This window comes from Erythrolamprus reginae, chromosome 6, assembly GCF_031021105.1.
Source record: "Erythrolamprus reginae isolate rEryReg1 chromosome 6, rEryReg1.hap1, whole genome shotgun sequence".
NCBI classification, from domain to species: Eukaryota; Metazoa; Chordata; class Lepidosauria; order Squamata; family Dipsadidae; genus Erythrolamprus; species Erythrolamprus reginae.
In genome coordinates this window covers 33,188,581-33,199,286 of record NC_091955.1, presented here as the reverse complement: position 1 = coordinate 33,199,286, position 10,706 = coordinate 33,188,581, and the positions used below count along the sequence as shown (strand labels likewise).

The following is a 10,706-nucleotide window of genomic DNA, read 5'->3' as shown; positions in this document are numbered from 1 at the left end:
AGTAGCTTTCTGCTCTCTAGCTTTTGATGGACAATCTGCCTTTATATGGAATATAGGTTTGCTGTAAAACAGTGAACCTAAAAACAAAAAGCTGAATAATTGTATAACGATGCACAGAAGGTTCTAAAGATAACAAAATATTGACACACATATGTATCGGATTGGAGACTATTGGGACTGGAGGATAAAACATATGAAGAACAGTTGCAGGAATTGGGTATGTTTGGTTTAATAAAAAGAAGGAGGTGTGACATGATAACAATGTTCAAATATTTAAGGGGCTCCCATAAAGAAGAGGGGGATCAATTTATTCTCCAAACTATCTGAAGGTGAGACAAAAAGCAATGGATGGAAATTAAGGAGAGAACCAACCTAGAACTAAGGAGAACAATTTAACAACTTGCCTCCAGGTGTTGTGGATATTCCAACACTGGAGGTTTTTAAGAAGTGACTGGACAACTGTTTATTTAAATGATATAAGATGTCAAAGGTCTCTTCCATCTCTGTTACTCTGTTAAATGTTGCAGTAGCTAATCATCTAAAGTTTTATAACAGATGGGATTTGGTGCAGTTATATTTATAAAGACAGGATTACCCATTATCTTTTATTGAGTTATCTTTTCAAATTTGAGGCTCTGTGAAGCTCAAAACCTAAGAAGCTTCTTAGATGAGAAGCAAAATGTCTTCAAATAAAGTTGCCTTCCAGTTGCCTCCTGAAAAAGCACCTTTGGGACAACCATGACCTAAATGACTGAGAAACTTCTTAGACATTTAGCTATGCACTTTGGGATGAATACTCTTCCAATGGTGCAGGGACATAGAGCTGAAGAAGCTTCTTGGATGAGAAGTGAAACTTCTTCAAAGAAAAACAAGAAAGCCCAGTTGCCTCCTAAAAAAAACATATTTTAGCTATAGTTATAGTCCTAGTAGTTTGCCATCAAAATGTATTCATGATAACATATACAGTGTTACCTCTACTTAAGAACTTAATTCGTTTCATGACCAGGTTCTTGAGTAGAAAAGTAGAAGCAACTTTTCCCATAGGAATCAATGTAAAAGCAAATAATGCGTGTAAACCCATTAGGAAAGAAATAAAAGCTCGGAATTTGGGTGGGAGGAGGAGGAGGAAGAAGAGGAGGACAGTCGCTGCCAAAGGAAGAAGGTGAGGTGAGGGGAATCAAAACAATCCAAAACTTTAAGGCTTAAAAAAGAAAAAGATGGACTCTGAGAGGGCGAGGAGGAACATGTGCCTTCCATACACCCAGCGCGAGGCAGGTTCCCATACACTGTGCCAGAGAAAGAAAACCAGGTGGGCGAGAGGAAGGAACCTCCCACTCCTTTAACCGAAAGGTGGCTGCTGCTGCTACTTGCTTCCTCTTCCTTCCCATGCTCACTCGCTCGCTTTGTAGCCGGGGCCTTTCCTTCACTGTGGTGACTCCTCAGTTTGGCTGAAGCCGAGTTGATTCCCCTTTTGCCTTTCCATGCCATACACTCCGGGAGTCATCACAGCAAAGTGATTTATTCCTTGTTCAAGTGCCCAGAGAAAGGAAAACGCTCCATTCTTTCTAGGCTGCCCAGAGTGAAGGGAGTGTTTCTTTTCTCTGGGCGCTGGCAGAGGTTTATTCCCTCTCCAAGCACCCAGGGAAAGGAAAATGCTTTGTTTGCTCTGAAATGCCAAAATCTCCTTAAACACCACCGAAGGCCTCCTCTGGCAGCCCAGAAAAGCCCGAGATGGCCAGGATTAAAGGGGAAATGGCAGGAAACTGGCCGGGCCTTTGTGCTGCTCTCAAATTTCCTGGGAAATTTTTACAGGCTCAAGTTCTTAAGTAGAAAATGGTTCTCAAAAAGAGGCAAAAAAATCTTGAACACCCAGTTCTTATCTAGAAAAGTTCTTCAGTAGAGGAAGGTACCACTGTAATTGTGGAGGTGGAGGTACCACTGTAATTGTTAATTTGAATGATAAAAATTTAAAAAATAGTGAGGAAAAAAACTTGAATCACTGAAACAAAAGCAAAATGGGCAAGGAAAGGAATTATTGTCATACGAAGGATATTGGAAAATCTTGGATCAAAATTCAGCAGTGCTTGTTGAAAGACAGAGCAGGATTAAAATTGTTGCAGCTTTCATTAGTGCAGAAATGGAAAACTCCACATATTTATTGTTCAGAAATCTTAGATACCCATGCCTCTTATTTGAATCATACTGCAGTCTAAACTGAACTCTTTTAAAATATAATTTTATTAAATTTCAAAAACAAGAATTAAAAAACAAGCAAAGAGCAAGAATTGAAAGAAAAAAATCAAAGCAAGATAAAAGTGCAAAAAGAAAAAGGATAGAAAAAGTAAAGATAAGGGAAAGAATGCCTTCCAAATTTCTTCGGTATAGATGTAGATAAAAAAATCATCCAACCCACCCTACTCTACATATTATTTTTATAATCAAATCCTAAAATTTTAAAAAAATCTGTTTTTCGCAAAAAAACTGTCAATGGCTTACAAGTAGAAATAAAATTTGTTAGTCTTTTGTTTAATAAAAATTGTAGTTTTGCCATTATTAATAATTTTGTGATTAAAATTCACATAAATTTCTTCAACATATTCTCCCATTAGTCCAATTATACGTTGTATCCAATTGTTTTGCCCATTTAACGATGGGCAGAACAATCAAAATTCTACATCTTTGCAATAATATACATCTTTGCAAGAATATCATTATTGTTCACAATTCCATATCAAATTCAGTCCTAATATTTTCAAAGTCAATTCTTTTTGTCAAACTTAAATCTTTCCATTAGATAGAATATTCTCTGTCTCTGTCTTTCCAATTCTAGGTCATCTCTTGTTTTTAATAGTAAGGTCTCCTTGAGAGAAAGACAGTATATCAGTCTAATTTAACCATTTTTATTAACAGTCATTTCTCTTCTGAAAAAGATGTCTTGTAGTGACAACTATAAAGGTGTTTTAGGAGAGCATCTTGCTTTATATATATATTCCAAATTCTCAATATGACATGCCTAATAAAATATTTTTTGAAATGTACATTAACCTTAAATTTGTCATACCACAAATAGACATGTGGTATGACAAAACCATATCCTTCCAAATCCAGTAATTTACTATTTCTCACAATCACCATTATTTCATCCACACAAAACAAGCTGCAAAATACAAATTCAAATCTGGTAATACTTTATCTCTTTCTTTAGTAAGCAACTTGTATTAATTTTCTGTTTCTTGCCTTGCCAAACAAATTTGGAAATACCTTTTTGCCATTTCTTAGATACTACATCACTTGTCAATCTAAGAATTGTCTGAAATAGAAGTAATGTTTTAGGTAAGACATTAATCTTAATGTTGCTCCAATTCATGCGGTCCTTGGATGAAGCCGATTATCTAAACCATTATCAGTCCAGTTTCAGGCCTGGCTACAGCACAGAAACGCCTTTGGTCGCGCTAAAGAATGATCTCTATTCTGGCGCTGTTTGACCTCTCAATGGCTTTCGATAGTATTGACCCTGGTATCCTTCTGTGCCAGCTGTAGAGTTTGGGAGTAGGAGGCACCATTTTACAGTGGTTCTCCTCTTACGTCTCTGGTTGGTCGCAGTCTGTGTTGGTGGGAGGGTTCAGAGACCCCTTCTCTGTGAAGTGCCGCAGGGGTCGGTCCTCTCCCCCCTACTTTTTAATATCTACATGAAACCTCTGGGTGAGATCATCTGTAGACATGGGATGAGTTTCCATCAGTACGTTGATGACACTCAGCTGTACATCTCCACCCCGGGCCACCCTGTGATCACTGGCTGCCAGCAGTTTGGCAGATCAAATCTCAGTAGGCTCAAGGTTGACTCAGCCTTCCATCTTTCCAAGGTTTGTAAAATGAGGACCCAAGATTGCATGGGACAATATGCTGACTCTCTGTAAACCGCTTAAAGAAGGTTGTAAAGCATCATGAAGCTGTATATAAGTCTAAATGCTATAAATTCAGTGAAGCAGTGGAAGTGATGTGCCAGTGTCTGGAGGTTGTAAGGGTTTGGATGGATGTCAACAAGCTCAAACTCAACCCTGACAAGACTGAGTGGCTGTGGGTTTTGCTTCCCAAGGACAATTCCACCTGTCATCCATTACTCTGGGGGGGGGGGGCGACTTTGACCCCCCCCCCTTAGAGAGGGTGCACAACTTGGGAGTCCTAGATCCACAGCTGAGGTTAGAGCAACATCTCTCAGCTGTGTCTAGAGAGACCTTTGCACAAGTTTGCTTGGTGCACCAGTTGCAGGCCTATTTGGACAGGGAGTCTCTTCTCACAGTCACCCATGCCCTCATCACCTCTAGGATTGATTATTGTAATGCGCTCTACTTGGGGCTACCCCGATTAACATTCAGAGACTGCAACTAGTCCAGCACGCAGCCGTGAGAGCCATGTTGGGTGTACCCAGATACGTTCACATCAGTCCCGCACTCCGTGAACTGCACCGGCTGTCTATTGGTTTTCAAACACAATTCAAGGTGTTGGTTATTGGTGTTGGCTATCACCTATAAAGCCCTACATGGCATTGGACCAGATTATTTATGGGACCATCTTCTGCCTCATACCAGCAACTGTTTAGGTCACACAGATTCAGCCTCCTCCAGGCCAAACAATGTTGGATGGGGGGTCCTCGGGGAACCAACTCCCTCCAGATATTCACACCGCCTCCCACTCTCCTTGACTTTTGAAAGACATTAAAAACACATCTATGCCAGCAAGCTTGGGGGGTTATACATTTTGAAATATTTTATATTTCAAATATTTTGTATTACTGTATTGTAAAATATGTTTATTTTTACTATTGTGAGCCGCCCTGAGTCCGCAAGGAGAAGGGTGGCCTATAAATTGAATTAAATAAATAAAATAAATAAATATGGCGGAGAAGCAAAATTTGGAGAAAAAAATCTTGGCCCTACTCATGTTTAGAATTATAATCATCTTTTCTCTTTCTCTCCCCATCCCCCCTCTCTCTTTCTCATACACAAACTTAATTTTTATTAATTTTTAAGAATAATAAGGGCTATAGCAAACTAAAACAGAAAAAATAAAGATGAAGAATAAAAACCAGAAAAACCTAAAAGTGCAAGGAAATAAAATAAAATGGAGGAGGTGGAAGAGCAAAATATAAAGAAAAAGGTAAAGATATAAAAAAGTCATTTCCAATATTCTTTAATTGCATTTTAACTGCTCTCTCTAAAGTTACATCATAATTTCTTTCTACAATCTATCTTGTAAAATCATCAAAATCATAAATCATTAGAATTGATTTCAATATGCAATAAAAAGTTTGATACAGCCCTTGAATCCAATCTTAATGTAAATTTGTTTTAGTTTACAACACGAGAACAATTTATTAAGGATTCTATTCCATTAATATATTTAGTAGGACCAGAATGTGCCTAAGAATACATAGGGCAGTTTTCTCTGTCACAGCAAAAGTCTGGTAGCTTTTGCAACAGCTGCAAGTAAGCAAGATATTTAAAACCTTATTAAAATGTTTTAAAAATTGTAGTAATTTCTTTGGTTTCATCTTTAAGATGCCTTGAATTTGCTACAGCCTTAGGAAAGTTACAAATTCCTAAAGAAATAAGTACTTTCTCACAATATAAAAAGTATGTTACCACACTTACGCCTTACATTACAAAAGTTATTTCTTGCATGAAGGAACAAATGTTACTTTCTTCATTTCAACACAGTTTCTTCTATGCAATGTACCGTATTTTGGGTGTATAAGATGCACCCTTTTCCTCCCTAAAAGAGGCTGATAGTGTGGGTGCGTCTTATACTCCGAATGTAGTTTCCCCCCCCCCCTCACCAGCCGTAACTAGCTGCTAATGATCTTCCCAGCTCTTACCTTGCAGGCTCTTTCATTGCTTCTCTCTGCGAAGAATGTTTTCCAAGCCCTAAGTCTTTCCAGGTTTTTTTCATTACTCTAACTTGCTCTGAATAAGTTTTTTTTCCAGCCCTAATCAGGTGCTAACAATGATCCCAGCTTTTACTGGCTTGCAAACTCTTTCATTGTTACTCTCTGCCAAGAATGTATTCCAAACACTGTCTTTGTAGGGTTTTTTTTCCATTGCTTTACATGGTCCAGATATTTCTTTGCAGCCCTAACCAGGTGCTATGAATGTACCCAAGCTCTTGCATTGTTACTCTCTCTGAAGAATGTTTTCCAAGCCCTAAGTCTTTGCAGGTTTTTTTTCATTACACTAACTTGCTCTGAGTGAGTTTCTTTCCAGCCCTAACCAGATGCTAACGATGTTCCCAGCTCTTAGCGGCTTTCAAGCTCTTTCATTGTTACCTTCTGTGAAGAATGTTTTCCAAACCCTGTCTTTGATTTTTTTTCATTCTCTATTTGCTCCAAATGTTTCTTTCCAGACCTGATTAGGTGTTAACAATGTTCCTAGCTTTTACCAGCTTGCAAGCTCTTTCATTGTTACTCTCTGCCAAGAATGTATTCCAAACCCTGTCTTTGTAGGGGTTTTTTTTCATTGCTTTACTTGCTCCAGATATTTCTTTCCAGCTCTAACCAGTGCTGTGAATGTACCCAAGCTCTTTCATTGTTACACTCTGCAAATAATGTTTTCCAAGCCCTAAGTCTTTAAGGTTTTCCCCCCCATTGGTCCAACTTGCTCCAAATGTTTCTTAGCCCTAACCAAATGCTAATGATGTTCCCAGCTCTTACTGGCTTACAAACTCCTTCATTATTTCTCTCCCAGAATAATTTTTTTTAAGCCCTTAACCAGAGGATAAAATAATGTGCTGAAGCTGACCAGACTAAGGACACTAGCCAGATGAATACCTGGTAAGCAGATTCTTTTCCCTATTTTCCTCCCCAAAGACTAAGGGTGCGGCATATATTCTGGTGCATCTTATACTCCAAAAAATACGGTATATTTTGCTGTAGGTAGAAAGGCTAATGAATTCACATTTAGTAATATCAACTTTTAATTCAAAATTCTTTCTGTTCTCATGATTTGTTTGTTTTTAGAATGTAAGTCTACGGAGAGGGGCGGCATACAAATCTAATAAATAAAATAAAATAAATAAAGTATAGATATATGTTTTCATTTAAAATAGTGGTTCACATCCTTTATAATGCCACGATCCCTTAATACAGTTCCTCATGTTGTGGTGCCCCACAACCATAAGTCTAGTGCCAAGTCTCCCAACAGAGTTTTAAGGTGATTGGCAGGAAGATCAGAGGTACACCCCCACTGTAAATGCTTTGGTTGTAAAAATATGTTCCAAGGCGCCAGAATAGCAGCTTTAGTTCCTAACACCATGGGAAATTTGTCTTTTCCCATGGTCTTAGGCGACCCCTGTGAAATAGTCGTTCAACCCCCAAAGGGGTCCTGACTCCCAGGTTGAGAACCACTGATCTAAAATCTATATTCATGATAGCAAACCTAGAAGTGGCACACAGAGCCCTCTTCCTGGTACTGGCGTGAATGTAGGTCCGGCATGCATGCGTACTGGCCAGCTGTTCCCTTCCAGTTTCCGGTGCTCTGGGATGAATGCACTCCAGTTTCAGCACTTGATGACAAAAAGGTTAACCATCAATGATCTACTTTGTCTAAAAGATCATTTACAGTAGGTTTATACACATTTATTTTTATATTTTGACAAAGTCTGGATTCTTTATCCATTTGTTTTTGTGGTATTATGACGTTTTATAAGATTGTACCATGTTAAAAGCCTACCATATGATCATCCATTTTTAAATGCTCATTTATTCTACCCAACATTAGAAATATCTAGCAATAATTCACGACATGTGAAATGTAAACTGTTGAGCCTAATAAAATCTGAAGTGTCTAAAATTAGTTCTAAGATATTAAAAAAACAGATCAGCATCAAAAAGGGAGTCCAAAGTTAAATCCATATTTAAAAATGCTTCTCCTATCTCTTTCCACAATGCATCTATGCATGAATAACTGGAAGTTAAGTCCTATTAAATAAAGTGAGGCTTTTGAGTAAATATGACAATAAGTTGCATCACTTGCTGAGGAACTACCCATGTGGTTGCTTTTTTCAAGAGTAGTAATATGCTTGCTGTATACTGTAAATATAAAGATATAGTGCAATCAATGGGATGAATATTTAAATATCCAGTATTCAATTAAAATCAAAGCAGTTAAACAAATTATCTGAGCAATATAAAATCTATAAAACTTTGTTCAGCATATAACTTTGCTCCAATATGTTAGAGATGTTATACTGTTAGGACCACCATACCTAGGCTACAAAAATCCTGATGACCACTAGATATGCAAAGCAGGGATGAAATTCAGCAGGTTCTGGAGAACTGGTAGTGGATATTTTGAGTAGTTCAAAGAACTGGCAAATACCATTTCTGGCCAGGCCCAGAGTAGGGTGGGAATGGAGATGTTGCAATATCCTTCCCCCCAGAAATGGAGAGAAAATGGGAATTTCTCAATATCCTTCCCCTGGAGTGGGCTGGGAATGGATATTTTGCAGTATCCTTCCCCTGACACCCCCACAAAATCAGTAGGGAAAAATTTTGAATTTCACCCCTACTGCGAAGAAAAATGCCATGTTTGGATTTTTGCAACCCAGATCTAGTAGCCCAGCTGTAAAATCAAAATTAACTATTGTTGCTATAATGTAATTTATAGGATAGATCAGTGGTTCTCAACCTGTAGTCAATTGGCCTCTGGGGAGCCACAATATCGTCACTTCGAGTTTTCCATGAAAGCTTGAAGAAATGTTATGATTTAAATCTTGACATAAATCTTGGGGGGTTCATGACAATGGTCCATGGCCACAAAAGATATTTAAAGGGGGTTCGTGATGAAGAAAAGATTGAGTATATATATGTCACATGTTTTTTTGCTGAATTTGAAAATTAAGGGAGACTAGGATAGATCTGTTTCGGCCTTATTTTGGCCTCATCAGCTAGCCATACCCACTGGGACTTGAACCTGCAACCTTTGCCTTGTAAGGCAGAGAATTAACCTCTAGGCTACAGTATCCAATCCCTTCAGCTCTGCACCAGAGAAGGGTTACATATTTTTGTGTCGAATCACCCTGGTGTATTGAAGGAACATCACAGCTCCTTATTTGCCTCTCGGCCCAACCCAGAGCCATTTCCAAGGCAGTTAATTTTATTGATAGCTGACAATTCTATCTGTATGTGTATATATATAATGTATTTTTTTAAACAGGAAAGAAGTTACAAGAACACTAAATATCATTCTATTTTCATACATCTGCCAACACTTTTTTCTAATTTGTAAATTTTAAACAACAAGAGAGAAGTTCTAAATAAAGCATGGACCATATACCTTACCTTCTAATGATAATTACTAGAATGAAGCAGGCTATGGCACAAACAAGCCACATCATCAGGCTTTGGTGTCAGGGTTCCAAGTAATAGCCCCATTGCAAGCAAAATTCTGAGGCAGATGGATTTGTCAAAGAATAGCTTTATTGGATATATCTGGTGAAAAAAGACTTTGAAGTTTCCTGTTGTTTTCATCTATTTAAAAGTAAAAGTCTGGTTGCCTGGTGACCTAAGTCCTCCTTACTCAGGCCAGTGTGACAATGTCCTTGGTTTCCATGATAAAGTATTTTATTCTGGCTACAAAACCCCAGCTATCTCTAATCCCCACTCCCTATCCCTCAGTGGCAATACTGAAGGTCTAAGATGGATTTGGTCAGGTCAGCTTCTGGTTGACATTTTGTTATTTTCAGTTAGACAACTGACATCTGTGCCACTTTTAGCTTTCAAAGTAAAGTAATAGTTAAAGAGAATAATAATGTCAGGTGTGCTTCCATTCAAAATCCAGGAAAGAAAACCCCCAACTCCATAATGATAGAGAAGCGTACTTTTACTAGACAAGAACTGATAGTGACAAAATGAAAGCAAGATCTGAGGCAAAAGGTGTTAAATGGCATATAGAAATGAACCCCAAACTATCCCTCAGAACCCCCTGTGCAAATCGTCCAATCCCAATGCCCTAAGGTATCATGTGAGCACACACTCAGGTTGAGCTTCCACATCTGGTCTTCCAAAACCATAGACCTTGAGTAGGCTGTAAACATGTCCAACCAGCTTGGCCATAAATGATGAGAACTTTCCTCCCTAGGCCCTTAATCAGACACAAGAAGAGACATCTCCAGCATAGCTTCCCCCATCTCCCAAATACCTAACCTCCTCCTCCCCCCGTTTCTATGGCAGCCAAAGCAAGCAAGATGGAGAAATTCTTGGGTGTCTTCAGCCATTGATCTTTTCATTCTGGTTCTAGTTTTATGTTCATCCAGGGAGTCATCAAAATGCACTCAAAGGGCGGCCATAAAGGCATCACAATTACTAATTATGATATATTTATGGACAAGTTATTGTATCATAAAATTATATGGAACAAATAGTTTGCACTTATGACAAAATGTTCATTAAATATTCTACTCAGGTGTTAAGAAGGAAAACAATGTATCTCCTATCTTCCTTCTGTAGGTGCCTGTGTCAGTGGCCATGATGACTCCCCAAGTGATCACCCCTCAGCAAATGCAACAGATTCTTCAACAACAAGTTTTGTCTCCTCAGCAGCTTCAAGCACTTCTTCAACAACAGCAAGCAGTTATGTTGCAGCAGGTAATGTTGGATACTTCTTTGGATAATTAGTAGAGTTCCAGCTTATTATATAGTCAGCCCTATTTTT

The 10,706-nt window shown here is 38.4% G+C and overlaps 1 protein-coding gene across 5 annotated transcripts in view; it reads left to right on the top strand.

The window, feature by feature from the left end:
- The window catches only part of FOXP2 (forkhead box P2), a 792,940-nt gene that overhangs the window by 656,639 nt on the left and 125,595 nt on the right, over window positions 1-10,706 (top strand). For 4 of the 5 annotated variants that reach the window (XM_070755486.1, XM_070755485.1, XM_070755487.1 and 1 more), the window contains one exon: window positions 10,502-10,639. In XM_070755486.1, the coding sequence (XP_070611587.1) occupies window positions 10,502-10,639 (138 nt within the window). Of the gene's footprint in view, window positions 1-5,109; window positions 5,158-6,740; window positions 6,827-10,501; window positions 10,640-10,706 lie in introns of those variants that run through there. The other variant, XM_070755489.1, reaches the window with a different exon arrangement.